The 19,591-nt window shown below is 36.1% G+C and overlaps 1 protein-coding gene across 2 annotated transcripts in view; it reads left to right on the forward strand.

Moving 5' to 3' along the window:
* LOC138714828 (scoloptoxin SSD14-like) overlaps nt 1-19,591 on the forward strand; it is a 134,145-nt gene that overhangs the window by 53,398 nt on the left and 61,156 nt on the right. For both annotated transcript variants that reach the window (XM_069847002.1, XM_069847003.1), the window contains exons 4-6: nt 13-202; nt 2,394-2,594; nt 12,588-12,846. In XM_069847002.1, coding sequence (XP_069703103.1) covers nt 13-202; nt 2,394-2,594; nt 12,588-12,846 — 650 coding nt within the window. The remainder of the gene's footprint in view (nt 1-12; nt 203-2,393; nt 2,595-12,587; nt 12,847-19,591) is intronic.

Below are 19,591 nucleotides of genomic sequence, written 5' to 3' on the forward strand. Positions count from 1 at the left end.
TATGTTCCTTAGGTGTCCATGTCGCCGTGCCGGGTGAACTCAAGGGATTATGGGAAGCGCACAAGAAGTTTGGGGTATTGCCGTGGGCGGAGTTGGTTGCGCCATCCATCCAACTGTGTGAAAAAGGCGTGGTGGTATCGGAACACTTGGCCACATTCCTGTACAAGTTTAGCAACACGATATTTGAAGATCCAGTGCTAAGGTAATTATATATTAAAAAAAAAATAAAATTATTTGAATACAATTTAGAATACAGATCTCCTTTGAAGTTCGGAATGTTGGTACTACGATACAAAAAGCTTTTAACTCAGTTACAATTCGAACCCATGTTGGTTAGAACTTTTTCACTCAGAATAATCCCAGCAACACGTAGGTAAGCTACGGACATCTCGCTGCAGGACCCTGTGTATAAATTTGTTTAATGTTGGCCATGTTATGAGTAGGGCTAAGATTTTGATGAAATTGCATCTTTTTTTCTAGTAAGGTAGAAACATAGCCGCTTTAATATTTATATGTTATGTGATAAACTGAGTGTTTTAAGACGTATTTGTTAGGGCATTTTTTTTGCATTTTTTGCCTGTTTCAACTCATAAGAGCATCTTTTGTGTTATTCGGACATTTTTCAGGCATTTTCATTTAATTTTGGCCACAAATCCCCATTATTAATATAAAATGTTTATTTCCTTTGATATTTTGTCTACATATTTTGTCCATTAATACCCTTTATTTTTTACTTGATTATTTAACGACGCTGTAACAACTATGACGTTATTTAGCGTCGTTGGAGTTAATATTAAGTGTCAATATTACAGATAAATTTATTATTTTTTTTTTTTGCTTTTTATTTTTATTATCTAAATCGTGTTTATTTATCACTTAACGCCAATATGTATCCCACTATGTTGTTGTTTTTTATTACTAATCTATTTTTGTGTACATTTTATACAATTGTCGGTTTCTGGTTTAATTATGTAAATCCTACTTAATTGTAATCTATACTAATGTGATTATTTTTATTTTTACTGTGTACATTTTTCTTTTTTTTATTGAATTATCGGCTTCTGTTTTTATGTGATTCGTATTTGATTCTAACAAATTAATATGTATTTCACTATGTTTATTTTTATTTTATGAGGTAAATTTTATGTAACTACCTCTTTTGATCTCATTATGTATCAGTATGTAATTACTTAATTCCGATCAAGTTTTATGTTCAACTGTGTAAGCAAGTTTTAATCCTGGTTGAGTGTAAGAGAAGGCCTTACGGCCTTAACTCTGCCAGGTTAAATAAAGCCATTATTATTATTATTATTATTATTATTATTATTATTATTATTATTATTATTATTATTATTATTATTATAAATTCTGTAGGACAAATTAATATATCTATAATATAGTCGATGGAGTTGGTGATAGTGAAATGATATTTGGTGAGATGAGGCCAAGGATTCGCCATAGATTACCTGACATTTGCCTTACGGTTGGGAATAACCTCGGATAAAAACCAACCAGATAATCATCCCAAGCAGGAATCGAACCCGAGCCCGAGCGCAACTCCGGATCGGCAGGCAAGCGCCTTAACCGACCGAGCTACGCCGATGGCTAATATCCATTATTTTATATAATATTTTAATCGTTTTTCTACACAAATATTGCATTTTTAAACGTAGTACACCCAATGTAATGGATCACTCCAACCATCCCTTCAATATAGACTCTTCTATACTTGCTAATTCCGTATAAGAGTGGCCTTGTGATGGGCTACATGGAAACTACATCAGATAAAATAATTAATTAAAGTGTACCACTTAGAAAAAATTATGTAAAATTAAATAAACTTAAATGTTGGTACTAGAATTTAATTTAATTACTAATCGAAATATTAAGTAGCACAAAACTCCTTTTCCTACTAAGCCAATTTTAGAATGTAAGATCAAGTTTTATGGCATTTTAAGGGCATTTTTTTTTAAGATTTTTAGGTCATAAATGCATTGTTTTTAGGACATTTTTTTATGATTTATAGGTCATCAAAATCCTAGTCCTAGTTATGAGATATGACTAAGAATGTAACATTGCGCCGTAGCCTGTCTTTCTCGTTAGCCACGATTTATCGGATGACGTAAATATTTCCATAGCAACCAAAGTTGAATGACATCAATATTAGTTCCCTTCCACAAAATCCTTTCATTTTTTTTATTAGCGTAGGGCGAATATAGACTTCACACGTCGAAACCCTGTAAACTTTTTTTTTAAAAAGCGCATTCGTTATTTTCGTCACAGAAATCGAGAATCTCCCGCATCAATCGAAACATATCTTCATGCACTCAATCGAAAGTGGCCTAATAATTGTATCCCAATAAACCACTTTCTTCATATTATATTTGTTACAGGAAGACGTTTACTCATCCCAAGACAGGGTGGCTTTTGCGGGAAGGTGACATCATGACGAACCCAAGGCTCTTGAAGACGCTGAAGCAAGTGTCTCTCAACGGAGCTCATGCCATCTACAGCGGAATGATGGGCATAACTTTAGCCGAGGAAGTGAGGAAATATAATGGCGTGATGCTTTCTACCGACATATTTTCGTATCGGTAAGCTTTTATCATGTTTTTGAATATTGTTACAAACTTACTTACTTAAAAATGGCTTTTAAGGAACCCGCAGGTTCATTGCCGCCCTCACATAATCCCGCCATCGGTCCCTATCCTGTGCAAGATTAATTCAGTCTCTATCATCATATCCCACCTCCCTCAAATACACTTTAATATTATTCTCCCATCTACGTCTTGGCCTCCCCAAAGGTCTTTTTTCCTCCGGTCTCCCAACTAACACTCTATATGCATTTATGGATTCGTCCATACGTGCTAGTGCCCTGCCCATTTCAAACGTCTGGATTTAATGTTCCTAATTATGTCAGGTGAAGAATACAATGCGTGCAGTTCTGCGTTGTGTAACTTTCTCCATTCTCCTGTAACTTCATCCCTCTTAGCTCCAAATATTTTCCTAAGAATCTTATTCTAAAACACCCTTAATCTCTGTTCCTCTCTCAAAGTGAGAGTCCAAGTTTCACAACCATACAGAACAACCGGTAATGTAACTGTTCTATAAATTCTACTTTCAGATTTTCTGACGGCAGACTAGATGACAAAAGCTTCCCAACCGAATAATAAGAGGTGTTTCCCATATTTATTCTGCGTTTAATTTCCTCCCGAGTGTCATTTATAATTGTTACTGTTGCTCCAAGATATTTGAATTATTCCACCTCTTCGAAGGATAAATCTCCAATTTTTATGTTTCCATTTCGTACAATAATCTGTCCACGAGACATAATCATACCTATCGCTTTACTTGCTTCAAGTAGAATTTCAGTGTTTTCCCTAATCGTTTGTGGATTTTCTCCTAACATATTCACGTTATCCGCATAGACAAGAAGCTGATGTAACCCGTTCAATTCCAAACCCTGTCCGTTATCCTGAACTTTCCAAATGGTATATTCTAGAGCAAAGTTAAAAAGTAAAGGTGATAGTGCATCTCCTTGCTTTAACCCGCACTGAATTGGAAAAGCATCAGATAGAAAGTCGCCTATACGGACTCTGCTGTACGTTTCTCTGGGACACATTTTAATCAATCGAACTAGTTTCTTGGGAATACCAAATCCAATAAGAATATTTTATATAACTTCTCTCTTAATCGAGTCAAATGCCTTTTTGAAATCTATGAATAACTGATGTACCCTTATACTCCCATTTTTTCTCCAATATCTGTCGAATATAAAAAATGTGATCAATAGTCGATCTATTACGCCTAACACCGCACTGATGATCCCCAATAATTTCATCTACATACGGAGTTAATCTTCTCAAAAGAATATTGGACAAAATTTTGTATGACGACTACAAAAGTGATATTCCTCAAAAGTTACTACAGTTTGTACAATCTTGATGAATATTTCGTCCGAGGTTTAATTGGGCCAGTGTACAGTGCTGATAGTTCCAAAGATATTTGAAGAGAATCCCACAAAGTAAAAAAACTACTGTAACATGGCCAATTTAGAAGTTCCTGCGCATTTGTTAACGTGATGATGTTTCAGCGAATCGTTTCAGTTGAATTTTAGTGCAGAGATCTATCTCTGGTGAAACTGTGAATATTGTGTCCTGAATTTTATTTCATCATCATCATCATCATCATCATCATCATCATCATCATCATCATCAACAATACGATTTTAGGCCCATTGGCTCTTTCGTCTCCATAGCAATATTAAAATTGGTCTTTCCAGCGTTTTCTAGGGCGTCCGATTGGTCTTCTCCCTCGGGGTTTATAATGGTGTAGTCGGTATGGAATGCAGGTTGGTTCCATCCTAGATATATGTTCATGCCATTTATTCCTATATTCTGTGATCATTTCTATTATATTTGGCATATTTAGTTCCTGTGGTATGTCTTCATTTCGCTTGCGGTCCAATAAGCTATATCCTGCTATTGGCCTTAGCAGTCTCATTTCAGTTGCTTCTACTCTCTTCATTTGTTGAGTTGTCATGCACCATGTTTCCGATCCATAGGTTAATGTTGGAATTGCCATTATTTTGTGTCCTGAATTTTATTTACAGACTATTTTCATCACCATAACGCCATAGATTATTAGATTTAGCCACAGAAATCAATTGGAACAGGATCAGGGTGTTCATGGACAAATCAAAATGTTGGTTTGTGGAGTTGGCAGTAGGCTACTCATGTCTAAATGTTGTCTGAGTGGAGGGGAAATAGTTCTGCAGTTTGAGCAGTGAAACTAGATTTGCCCTCAGTCACTTGCTATATGGCAACAATGTATTTTATACATTTTCCTGTGTGTCAACCGCTCCATAATGTAATTTGAACTATAGGTATGCTAAGGCAGGGTCACCAGCTCGGAACATTCAGGATTCGGAGAAAACTTTCTCGGTAATTTGGAGGTGCGGGAAAAGCGTTAAGAGCAGTGAAGGGGAAAGTGGTGACATCATACGCAGTGAACCTCAGTGGGAGCCCTGATCACTAGAGAGTGGAATTTAGGCTCTAAAAAGTGGCATTTTAGGCGCCTGAAATAGCTTTTAAACTCCTATATTTAGGCTCTATAAAATAAAAATAGGCTTTTTTGTTAGGTTAGGTTAAAAAATAGGCTTTTTTGTTAAAGAATGTCACTAATATAGTTTCAACATTTATTTAATGCAAAATTCTAGGATTAAAAGAAACTTCCACACGGTTCACATTTTACAAGAGTAGGTACACATGCATACACAAAATGAAGACATTCTGTCTTTAAGTTAGTGTTTTTCATTCATCAATCACATTTCCATAGTTTGCTTCACAGTAGATGATCAGTACCTATTGTGGCTATTGTGTCGCTCACTGCTGTACTTACAAATGGTGAGAAAAAAGGAAGGGGTTGTTATCTGTCTTGGAATGTAAGAGAATGCTTATTCGGGTACAACCCAGCGAGTTTGTGTTAAATTGCTGACAGACAGAGGAAGATATAATAATAATAATAATAATAATAATAATAATAATAATAATAATAATAATAATTTGTCCCGAAGGAGTTCTTTTACATGCCAGTAAATCTACTGACATGAGCCTGTCGCATTTAAGCACACTTAAATGCTATTGACCTGGCCGGGATCGAACCCGCAACCTCGAGCACAGAAGGCCTGCACTATACCGACTACACTACCCAGGTCGACTGAAAGTTGGAATTTTAGGATTGAAAGATTGTAAGAATGAGAAGGGGTGGCCCGGAGATACTTCTCTGTTGTGTTGTTCACTGCCAGGAAGGAGTTGTTATCCGTCTTGGAATGTAAACGGTACAGGATGTTAAGAAAAACAGTAAACAGTTACGAAAAATGATGCAAAAATTAAAAAAAATAACTTAAAAATAGGCATTAACGTCAAAATAGGCATTTTAGGCACTATAAAACCCCTTTGTTTATATCTATATTTCCATTACAAATGTAAATATTAAATCTTAGCCTGTATGTATCAAGGGAAAAAAATAGGTTTTTGCCTAAATTCCTCTCTCTACTGATCACATATAACAGATTGATCAGTTTAACGGACTTCCAAGACAACAATTTTTATCAGTTTCACTATGCTGCCATCTAGCGACTGCAAAAGAAGTCACCTTATAATTGTTGTGAAATTGCATGGAGTAATAGCTTGCAGCTGTACTTCCATCTAGCGGTCGTTACCAAAAATACCTTTTCGACAGTGGAGGCTCTGATGGTTGTGCCAATTCATAACATGGGAATGGCCAATATGGTATACAGGGTGATTCACGAGGAGCTATCTCCACTTACGGCGCTTATTTCCGAAGACATTCTGAGCAAAAACTGTCATATAAACATGGGTTCTGTTCTAAACATTTTCAGAGTTACACTAATTTTAAGTTGTTAAAAAATTCCTTTTTTTCTCTATTTTTAAGGGTAAAAAATTGTTACAAAAAGAGAATTAACTATTCAGAAGTATACTTTCTTTAACTGGCTAGTGTTTTGAAGCTAAAATGTGTTGTTAATTTCTTGGTTGGTTTGTAGGGTAGATCAGGGTAATTGTAAACACTTTTCACTGATTTCAAATATATTTCAACATTACACAACCCTCAGTAACGGTAAGCATGACAAAGAAACATTGTGTTATTTTTAGATCTTTCTTTTCCCTGAAAATGGGTTTAAAATAATAAGGTTGACTTTTTTTCATCTTTAAATTGCTAGTTTATATTTACCCCTTGGAGAGAGGGGTAATTGTAAACACCAATTTTCGCACGGGCTATCAGACACGGAACATTTTTTGTTCTGTTTAAGAAGAAAGAGCTGAACTCTTTCCAACTCCAATTTTGGTCACTGGTACATTTCGTCCCTTTAACCTATGATATATGACGATATAGGAACTCAGTACCTCTCCTGAGCTTCACGATAACTGTAGTTACTATTTTCACATCTGTGACAACCCTCTCTAAATCCTCTACAGTGTAGCTGGGTGGAAATCTCTTTGATTACTGAAAAGTACGAAATTTAACCATAGTAAAATATGTTTACAATTACCCCCAAGCAATTAAAACTATGAGGCAAATATAAACACGTCATAATTTAATGAACTGAGGTTATGGGAGATCTCAAAACCATTGTAATAAATGTTAACTACTATACATTACTCATAAAACAACATATTCTTAAAAAATAGCACTGTACAGTACGTTTACTTACAATGCCAAAAATGAAGGTGAAGCAAAATTCTTTTTCAACTTTTTTTTTGTAGACTCTTACAAAACATTCGTTCACAACTAAGTAGTTAGTCCTATTTGGCACCAAACTGCTTTGTAGGTTAGCCAACATGTTAATTTAAATATTCCCCCGAATTAAAATTTTTTAATGACAGTTTTGTATTTCTCACAGCATTTGTTTACAATTACCCCTCGTTTACAATTACCCTCATCTATACTATATTTTTTTTCCCCAAATTTTTAACTAAAAATTACATTATTCTTAAACATTTATCACAACAATTGTTACAGATCACACGACTTCTATCAACTTGATTCTTTACAGTTCAATTTTGCATCCTAATGTACAGTCTTAAAGAGTTTGCAAGAACGACGTTACTTGTAACAATTGTTGTGATTAGTGCGTAAGAAAAATGTAATTTTATGCTTAAACATTGAAAAAAAAAAAAGGATTATGTACGAAGTAACTATGGAATTAACAACACATTTCTAACTTCAGAATACTAGCGAATTAAATAAATTATACTTCTAAATAGTTCATTCTCTAATTGTAATGTAATATTCTTTTATCCTGAAAACTAAAGAAAAAAAAAGGCATTTTTTTCAACAACTTCAAATTAGAGTTAACTGTGAAAATAATGAGAATAAGATAAATGTTTATATGATATTTTTTGCTCAAATTATTATCGGGAACATGCTCCGTAACTCCTCGTGAATCACCCTGTATATATGTGATCAGAGATGGGAGTAACGTTTCATTTGCATTAAACTCGGCAAAACAATCGCAATGGAGGACGACACAAATGAGAATAGTCTAGCTATCAACGCCAATAGGCTACAGTCATTCGTGGAAAGAAATCTACTGTATTTAGTTATTATTGAAAAGCGGAAAAATATGAAGAAAAAATTGACAAACTATGAAATCCATACTCATAAAATATGAATAAAATATGAAAATTTCTTGAAAGAAAAAAATTAACGTATCCTAAGTCAGGAAAACAAAGCGAAATTAATATGTTAGCATTGCAAACCTCAACACAAACGTTCAGAAATTCAGCTACAAATACTAAAATTAAGCTACGCTTAAAACCAGAAGTCATAAAAACAAATAAATAAAAATGAAACATAAGCCCACTCTCCATCATTTTAAAAACTGGCTGTTTTCATGCATATATATCCAATTCTCCACATGTAGCGACGCTTTGAGCAAAACATTGTAAACCTGCATGGACAGAAATTCATTTGTAAAGAGGGAACATCTGGAGCTGGTGTAGAGACAGCCCTTATTTTCAAACAATAAAGAGAACCGACGACCCACGCTACAGGTTTAAAGTTTAACGCCGGATGTGTTGGAGGTATCATTTACGATGGGTAAGGGCGGTTTATTTTTGTCGGGTCCGCGATCCCTAATAAAGATTTCGTCGGATGTCGGCAAATTCTCGAATAAGGAAATTTGCTCAGGCCCTATTCACACAGCAGGGAAATAAAACTGAAAACAGCAATACTTCCCTTGCCATAAATGAGGGTCGGAGAGTTCGGGAATCAGTCCCTGTAGCCTATATAAAAAAATAACCTAAATGTTCTATTTCTTTTCATAATTTTATTAAGGACATCTATGTATTAGAATGTGAGAAAATAAATTTGATACAAGAAAGTGTTTACACCAGGCCTGCACAAGGTTTGCGCTCTCCGAGCGCTCATGAGCGGAATGCAGATATTAGCTGCGCTCTGTATAAGGGTGGACAAAATTTACACAAAAGGAAGTACTATTACGAGTGCTTATGAAATGAATTCCCGTTCAGTGTTTGCAAAACTATCTTGGACTATTATTAATTAATAAAGAAATATTTATTTTACACAAGTAATAGAAATTCTATAGCTACTTAAATGTGCAATATCATTTTGTTATATTTTTATTTATCAGTACATCAAAACGAGGTTTCATGCTGTTGGCAGCTGAAAGGAACAGTAGCCTACTGATCGCAATGAAACATCAGTTACAGATGTTCGATGTCTGCCTTTATTAAAGTTGATTATAGAAAACAGTTGCTCACAAATATAAATGTTGAGCCAAACATAGCAATCATTTTCACAGCCAGCCTGTGTAGTCGTGGATATTATTGCTAATGTTTAGTCTTGTAAAACTCAACCAGGCTAGTAGTATTATTCAAACGATCTTCAGCTCTTAGGTCACATTGAAGATCAGTAAGTTCGAGCTGTAAATCGTTAAATGTTAAATGTTATGTTTCGTCTTTTAGATTCCTCCATACTGTACTGTAGCAGTAGGTAAGCAACGTGAAACGAATAGGTCTACACACTGCACTCCACTAGATAAATGAGTGGTCGTTTCCCTCTCCTCTACCAAATACAAGTCTATGTCATTCTGACGTATCTTCCCCTCCGTTTCGGCGAGCGGTAAACACCGCTCGCGCACGCTCGTTGAGCGCTGTTTGTGCAGGCCTGGTTTACACAGAAAAGCGAGTATTCACAGATCGTCACTCGATCGAATCTCAATTCGGCTACGACCATTCTGCTACTATATAAGCTACGTGACTAAAAATTAAGCTACGTATAGCCGAATTCGGCCACCATTGGCAACGCTCTGTTCTGTACAGTACACTGGTAATTGAGTAATTTAAACATGGTATGACACATGTTATTGGTACTTTAATAAAACCAAATCTCGTCTCCAGAACTCTCCAATAGATCAGAAATACATCAAAGGAAGATCGTGCTGGGAAAATGAAGATCTGTTCATAATATGAACATTTTTACGAAATGTTGTGAAATATAGCAAATAAACTCACCATTTCGATTTTACTCATGACGAAACATAAAAATTTTGATTTCCAACGCCCTGTGATTAATGGTGTAAAATATAAAATTTCATATATTTTTTTCTGTTCTCCAGTTATTGAATATAATAATACGGTAAAATATTGAATCTTGTGAAAAAATAATGAACATACCAGCGATATTATTCGAATTTTCATGCTAACTAATACGCAGAATATTTGGCCAGGAAAGGATATCGATACCTGAACAGCTAAAAATAATATCTTTCAAGAGGTACTGCAAGTAATTATGTTATTAGTTCAAGGTAGTTCATAATTAGGATAGCTAATTTATTAAGCGCAACATACTTTTAGGCGCTATTTTCATTCATATTGGATATTCGATTTACATTGTAATCTTATTAGTGTTGCATAATTTATTTCTTTAGGAGGTTGTGCGTCTAAGTGCATTCGTTAATCGAGCCAGTTACAAGTACACTTATGCTTAAAAGCCACCTTACAGCCCTTCACTGTATAAGAGTTTGTGAAGGAATGTTTACTTGTGACTTTACTTAAAATAAAGGTTATTTTCAGACAAAGAAAAACATTTCATACTGCCCCAGCACTTTATTTGTTATATTATCGGTTGTTCTTTATGGTTGTGAAACTTGGACTCTAACTTTGAGAGAGGAACAGAGATTAAGGGTATTTGAGAATAAGTTTCTTAGGAAAATATTTGGGGCTAAGAGGGATGAAGTTACAGGAGAATGGAGAAAGTTACACATCGCAGAACTGCACGCATTGCACGTGACACAATAAAATAGAAACATTAAATCCAGACGCTTGAGATGGGCAGGGCATGTAGCACGTATGGACGAATCCAGAAATGCATATAGAGTGTTAGTTCGGAGACCGGAGAGAAAAAGACCTATGGGGAGGCCGATACGTAGATGGGAGGACAATATTAAAATGGATTTGAGGGAGGTGGGATATGATTATAGAGAGTGGATTAATCTTGCACAGGATAGGGACCGATGGCAGGCTTATGTGAGGGCGGCAATGAACCTGCGGGTTCCTTAAAAGCCATTTGTAAATAAGTAGTAATAATAATAATAATAATAATAATAATAATAATAATAATAATGGACTAATAATAGTAATAGACTAATAATAATACACAAACATCAGTTTGCATCTTTTTATGTATCAAATTCCGAAGTCAAATTACAACATTTCACTACTGGAACAATTTCTTTTCTCTCTAAACCACGCGGCATCGAAGCAACGGAACTCCGTAGTGTTTCGAGCTGATGGTCCTTGTACTAAGGTGTATAAACATTCAACAGGTTGACTTAGAAACAGACTTCCTTCTCACCCAGGACAGCGACTCCATGGGATGCCTAAAATTAAGACTTTACGGATGAAGGGATTATGGGGACATAACGCGTTAGAGTCGATACCTGATAAGTGCGCAGTGAAATGAGACATAAAAATAATGCAGTTCTTCAATTGAGGCATTGACATGGGAAAGGTCGTAACTGCCAAAAATTCTAATTTTTAGGTTTTTCATTGAGAAGGTAGTAAATAGCCATGCCAATGGCACAGAGAAGGTAGTATGTCCGTATGTAATGAAACGAAGTTGGAAACGTAGTCACTAGATGTTGTAAGTTGTATGTGCACAGCTGTTGGCGCGGAGAAGGTAATAATTCCTTTTACAACATCAGAGTGTCTCTAGACAAATGTGGGCTGATAACTGTCCAGGGCAGAATAAGAATCGGATGATTCTAATGGTCCTGATTTACATTATTGCCAAGAAACATTTCGATTCAGTGGACTTGAAATTCCTGGTTTCAGAACATTCCTACATGCCATGTGATAGGGAATTTGGCATCATAGAGAAAAGAAAAAAAGATGCAAGACCATGGTTCCAGAAGAGGTAAGGCCTAATAATGTAATAATGATGAAGGATGAGGATTTCTTCGACTTTTCTGCAGAATGCGACAAGTTTTTGAATACAACTCCTATCAAAATCAGCACCCTCAACTGGATTAGACTCTCAAGAGCTGAGTTTCCTCTAATAAAAACAAGACAGTCATTTAATGACATTGAAATGTGGACAGAGCACAGGATTTTTAAGAAAGGACAGTCATTAACGTCAATCACTAACTTGCAGTGCTTGCAACGCCTTGAAAGAAGACCAGTCGTCCCTGATGCCAAAAAGAGAGACTTGTTATGTTAGACTTCCTCGATGAAAATTATCATGCATTTTACCGAAAAATTTCTGCATAATGTATAAATAACGTTAATTCTCAGTTTGGGTAAGGAGTGATTTCAATGTTGTATTTTCATAAAATAGGATCTCACAGATAAATCTGTGCCAGACTTTTCAAATTTCATATGTAACACAAACATGAGTGTATGCCTTTCATTTAAAGTAGTTTCTGTAATAATGCAAGTGAGAAAGTGCTCATAAATTTGTTTTTTGCTTCCCCTGAAAAATTTTGTTTTTGGCAGTTACTACCTTTCCCATGTCAGCGCCTCAATTGTGATTTTTGACTGCAGAACGAAGTGGACGCCGGCTGTAAACGTCAGCCTGCATTACAAAAGACACCAACTGACGCTGCACACGACGCCTCTCCCCAGCGGCGGCGTCCTTTTGGCCCACATCCTCAATATCATGGACGGCTACAACATCGATCCCACGGACTTCCACAACGTCTTTAACCAAATGATTGTGCTCCACCGCACAGTGGAGGCTTTCAAATTCGCCTTCGCCAAGAGGCCGTTGCTAGGAGATCCAGAGTTTTCCGACCTCAAAGTGGTGAGTGCGTTTGCACAAAGATAGTTAAAGTTTGAGCGTAATGTACTGTCGATGACACAGCTCATCTGCCCTGAACCTTGGGGAAGTTAGGGGTGTTGTTTGGAGGGGTGTGAGGCTAACTTTGGAGCAAGCGGCTGGCTAACGGTACTTTTGGTGTGAATACCCTCTGCTTAATCCCCTTTATATTTTCTCCAAAAAAAATGTCTCTCTCTTCATTTGTACTTGGAAGACGAAGGTGAACGTTTGCTTAATAGAATTGCTGGTGTAAATATATATTAAAAGTTAAGACGTAGCAATATAACTTTCATGTGTAGTGTACTCCATAGTAACGTGGCGCGGAATTGGTAAATCAATGTTTTTATAATGCATGCTACATTGTATTTCTAACTTTCCCTCCATCCACTCCATCCACTACTAGTGCGAAACTGCTACCTCAACCCCGCATTCCTTCCAGGGCAGATGAACTGTGTCACTGACAGTACAGAGGCCTCAAACTAGGAAGCTGCCTGGATAGGGGAAGTAGTAGAGCTAACAGAGGGGGCCCACCTAGGCTCCGATACCCAGGTATAGTCATATTATCTGAAAAGTTGACCTCTTGACAATATATTCAAGATGTACCCTCCCTATGCAGCCTTCTCAACTGTTATTAGAACTGAGCTGTACCGTTATAATCCACAGTGCACAGCAGTAGGCCAAGTCCCCACACTGCCAGCTGCGCAGAAGATACGACTGGACCCAAATTGAAGCGATCGCTCGCCGCCATCTTGAGGCGGACGGAAAGCAATGCTGATAGAACGCAATCGTAAAACAAACTAAGATTTATTACTATACAACATAAAAACAACTAAACATGAGCCTAAGAGTAACAAGGATAAAGACAAATATAAATCATAAAACGTAATTACTTGCATTCTTGTGGTATAACATCAAATAATCAAAGATATTAATCCTGTAACTGTCAGTCAACAATCTTCGTCGTCTTTGTCATTTGGGGGTATTTATATTTACATAATTCATCATATCCGTAGGATAGGCTTCCTGAAATATATTTCAATAACCGAGTGAGAACATTAACTTAATCTTGCACATTGTGTGCATCTTGCGGTCGTGAAAAATACCGGACGAAAGGTCATGCTGATAGAAATTGCGGAATTAAATCGAATATGTGCAAGAATGTCAAAATATTGTAACTTGGCCATATCTAGATAGTATGAAAATACTTAACCAGATTTATTTGGACTCACTTATTGATTCATAAATAAAATTAATTTAGAGAGATGCTATGTAACTATCTTCTTGTGCAAAGCAATACTGGTGGTGAATTGATGGTATAAACTTATCGCGTTTAACAGCAGATAACCATTTACTGAGAAGCTCAGGCTTTTGCAATGGAAACCTAAAAAGCTTGCGTTTACTCCTATAAAACGTTCTCTTCTATTAACACAATAAATATGTACTAATGTTCTCAGTCATTTTACAATATCCTAATACAATATGTAACTAACTTACTTGTGAAAAGAAATTTCCGAATCCTTCTTACGTCGATTCGTACAGTTGTATGCGGCACAACTATGCACCATGATTCCACTTACGGAATTTATATAGGAGTACGATGAAAATAAATGATAAAAGAACACTATTTGTACAGTTGTATGCAGCACAAGAGCACACGATAGTTTCACTTATAACAAAGAAATATGATTAAAATACTACTATTTGTATAGCCCTCATATGTAGCACAGATCCGGTAGTAGACCTACACTGTGATTTCACGTATATCACAGGAGAACGATTCATTTAAATTATATAAACACTATATACACACACACTACTGATTAAATTAATACGCACTTACTCCTAACACATTCAATAATACTGAATAACCTTCTATGTTATTTCAAATTAGGCGGAGTCGTGATGTAAACATATTGTAGTCACATGACACTCACCCTCAAGATGGAGATGCGCGAAAGTGTTCAATTTTTGGTCGAGGAACAGCGCTCGTAGTGAGTCTAGGTTAAACTATAAAACGTCTTTGCAGTAGGCGGACAGTGGTAGGGGAGAAGTGCTCTATGCGCCTGTGCGAACGAGACAGCTTGCTAGTTTGAGGCATCTGTACAGTTGTGGCAAAAAAACCGGACCGACGGAACAATCAAAGTCCCCGAAATGAGCCACTGCGCATGCCACGCCCGCATTCACAAGATAGCGAGTAATCTATTGAAATTGTTGTAGTTTCGACTGCTGACGTAGCCCATTTCGAAAGCCATTAGAAAATAAGCTGGTGAAATTCATGTTCTGGGAATAATAAGTTAATTAAGTAGTAAAATATCGCTGCAATCGAGAAGTATTGGGAATAAATTTGAATAAGGAACAAAAAAAAGTTTTCTTCTCAGGCAGGATTTGAACACGAAAGACTTAGTTACCAGTCTATCGTGGCTCTGGAGTGAGCAAGGCTCTGAAATCAGCTACAAGGGTCGGTCCGGTTTTTTTGCTACTACTGTACAATGAGGGACATAATACCCAGATGAGCGACTCGATTTTCTATTGATATGGACAAAAATCAGGATCCTACTCGCAAAAGTTACCGAATACGAGAGTGATAAACATTTGGGAAAGAATCTTTTTTTCTGTTAATGGCTGAATAGCCTTTACTTTAAAGGTTAGATTAATTTTTCTCACAACACATTCTAATATTTTGCTCCATAACCGACATTACTTATGAGACAATCTATACAATGACGAACATATTTTCTGAGAAAACTATCAACTCTTCTGAAAAATACCATCAGTTAAGCAGAATTAATATTTTTAGTGTGTAAAAACAATGAGTATTTTAAGGCGCTCGCGTTACGGAATGCCCTCTGGTTCGAGTCCTCATGAGGGAAGAAATTTTCTCATGAAATCTCGGCCAGTGTATGGGACCGGTGCCCATCCAGCATCGTGATGTACTTGGGGAGCTACGATAGGTAGCGAACTCCGGTTGCGAATGCCAGCTATAACTGCTGGAGGGATCATCGTGCTAAACACACGATACCTCCATTCTTTTTGGATGATCGTCCACCTCTGCTTCGGCATGTTGGCGTGAGGCCAGCAGCCGGCTGGTCGGTCTAGGCCCTTCACGGGCTGTAGCGCCACGGATTATTTTAAGGCGTGTAAAAAGAATGTACGTGAATGACAAATTGAGAGAAATGTTAAAAATAGTTATTTTCATAAATCGAAATCTGTCCCCGTAAATTGTGAACAAAATCTGGTAACCTTGCCATACTATATAAAAATTTGTCTAATATAAAATTAAAATGTTGCCGTCATTTTGTTCGCAACTGTCTAATGACTGTCATTTTTGTTTCGAAACAAGGTGCGTTGATTCTGTTTCGGCCAGGACGATGATTTTTAGACGGAAGATGGCTGAAAACTGACATGCGGACTCCCCACGTGTACAGGGTGGAAGTGAAATAACCCTGCAGATTTTCAGAGCGAATAGCTCATGTTGTGTGTAACAAGAAAGCGTAGTACTATATTGGTGGAAAGTTTATAGTTTTCTCAGAAAAAAAATATATTTCCCAAATGTTTATCACCCTCTCATTCAGTAGCTTTTGCGAATAGGATCGTGATTTTTGTCCATATAGATAGAAAATCTAGTAAAGAATAATTTATCCCTCTGGCATATTTCAATAGCGTGGACGGTTTCTGTATCAATTTAATTGTTAAAACCACTAATTTGAAGCCATTGACCGATGCGACCAGCTTGCAACATTTTAGCCAGAAAGGGAGAAGGAAAGTCGTTCACTAAGGCAGACAGACCTGAGTTCGTTCACCACTTACATGTGTATTACGAGAAGAAAGTGGGGTGTGTTAGCGGCGATGTTGCCAGACTACTGAAACTTTCCAATCATTTTTCGAATTAACCGTGCATTCGTCACAAAACGTCATAATAGATTTTCTATTCATTTAAGTGTACCTTATCGTCAATTTCAATCTGCAGGACTATTTCACTTCCATCCTGTATAGGAATGGACTCGTTCACATCGTTTATGGCGTGGCTAGAGGTGCGACGTCATATTCTTAGTCATAACATGGCCAACATTGAACAAGTTTATAATTATATAAATGCACGTTTAACATGAGTTTAATGTAGAAATTCCTTTGTTTTTTTAGAGCTCTGAACATGTATTTATATTAGGCGAATGTCAAGGTGGCCATGACTAGACCATGATAACCACGTGACTCTGAATCGTGCCGGAGCCTTTCTTTCTCGTTAGTCATGGTCAGGGAAAAGAAGTTCATGCCCTATAAACGTGAAGAAGATGCATTTATGCCGTAAAAATAGATAAATATGCTACAAAATATGCATTATCAGTCTGAGATTATTTTAACAGAATAATAAGGTATAGGTAAGTTACGTTTAGTCTGTGGATTTTGAAGTGCTTGCCTCATTCCTGAATGCTCCATTCATGCTGTTACAGTTCACAACTAAGCAGTGACGTATGTTTTCTGTTGTCATTCTTCGCCTGCTGTCTCTCAGCATAGCTTTGTAGCGCGAAAAACTTCGTTCTACATCACAAGAAGTAAGAGGGGCTTGCACAAAAGCTGTGAGCTGTTCTATAGAAAATGTTATTGGTTTTTGAGGTGTTTTTCCTTCGAGAATATCTCGAATTTCTTTAAGTTGATAATAGCCAGGATTTTTTGAAAGAATATTTGCTGTTTTATCTTTCACTTTATCTCCTACATTTCCTGGAACTAATGTTAAACTGGATATTGTTCTATCGAAATCTGCTAAAGACTGCAGTAAAGGAATACCAATTGCTAACTTGAGAGGCTCCCTATGAGGGCGTCATCGTTGCGTTCAAAATTCATAAACATAAATTAGTCGTGTTTACGAGGTTACACACTTTTAAAAATGAAAGAAATACAAATAAACTTACATAATATGCAGTTTCCCTGCATAAATGTTAAAATATGATGCTTTTATAAATAAAGGCAAAATATGCACTTTTATGCACAATAAAAGTAATATCATTGTATTCAGAAATTTGTGATTTATGTAGACTATTACACTCTTACTACGTCATACTACTTTTGACCAATAAAACGGCACGAAAGGACGTATTTCAACCAATCATGGTTGCTTATCGCACAATTTTATCGCGTCCCTAGCATTTGTTTCTTTGTTTGCCAACATTTGAAACTGCGCTGGTCTGGACGTCAAAAAAAAAAAAAAAATATATATATATATATATATATATATATATATATATATATATATATGTATATATAAAATTACAAACCACTCCAGTTGATGCACAGTAGTTTCAAATATGACTCGCATTGGCATTCAAGAACAAGAATTAATAAAAATCACTGATCATACCTATGCATCTTCTGAAATCCGATTTACAAATAAATGAAGAGCACCATTCGGAAATCCTGAATAAGTTGAATACACCATGTAGGCCCAAATCAACGAGTTCCACTTCTATTACGCACACGTCCAATATAACATCAATTGAACCACCAATAACATTCAAATTTGAAAATTGTACATTCAATAATTATTCCTTTTAAAATTATTCATGTTTATTTTTTATGTCATCGTCGTTAATTAAAACTTTTCTAACACTTGTGTATATTAGTTAGGTTATGTTATAGCTTCTGCTATATGATATTATGGATAGTCACGTATCAGAGATTGTTTAATATTAAGATTTATTAAAAATCAGCTGTCAAGTGACGTTGATTACTGGGATTCGGATAATTGAAGTGGAATGTTGCATTTTAATAAAAATGAAACTGAATCAACAAAGCCTTCTTGACTAGTAACATTGCCATCGTGTATAATAATAGATCGAGAACTTATCGACGAGAAGGCATTGCTCACTACTGCCATCTAGCATGCATCTAGCGTAATATTTGTAATGTTGAGATGGTACAATAATACATTTGAAGACAGTTGTATTTTCGTAAGTCAATTAATATTTTATTGCATTGGAGTACTTCGTTACTTCTAATCTTTATATACTTTCTTCTAATCGTGTAAAAGTCAATTAAATCCCACTCGAGTTTTGATTTTCTGTAGATAAATCAAAACGTCTAGTGAGATTACGGTTGATAATCTTTCAGCATATTCACACAACGATAGAGAACAAATATGCAAATGCATTGTGGTGTAATCACATAAACTATAAATATTAGGATTCGTTCGGAACCTAAGTCCCGAAATGATGACTCGAAGAAACTGTAGAGTATATTTATTATAATATATACAAAATACAAACACTGAGCTCAACTGTAGAGCTCCCAGTAGCAAAAGGCGCCTCTGGTAATGAATTTCATGCTTATATTATCCGAGGAAATGAAAAACTCCACTCTATGAGGTCATCGGCATCCAATTAGGGGTAGATGTATTTTTAACCATGAGGTCATTAATAGCCAATAGTAGGCATGTATGGATAACATCTTTTAAGTTTATCACATGAGTGCTGTTTACTCTAACCATCTTACTTGTGATGAGAGAGTTAATGTTATTGTGGCCCTCTGCGCGTGATTTAAGATTGTTTATACACGTGCACTATAAATTACTCAGCCGGGCGACTTCATTTCCTCGTGATAACCAGACTCAGCTTGTTCCATGAATACAATACAGATTAATAATATATAATATTAATTCTAAATACAATATTAATTCGATAGATAGGTAACCATATCTGGATGGCTTTATATATGACAGCATGAACTTCCTTTCCCTAGA

Source organism: Periplaneta americana, chromosome 15 (genome assembly GCF_040183065.1).
Source record: "Periplaneta americana isolate PAMFEO1 chromosome 15, P.americana_PAMFEO1_priV1, whole genome shotgun sequence".
Lineage (NCBI taxonomy): Eukaryota > Metazoa > Arthropoda > Insecta > Blattodea > Blattidae > Periplaneta > Periplaneta americana.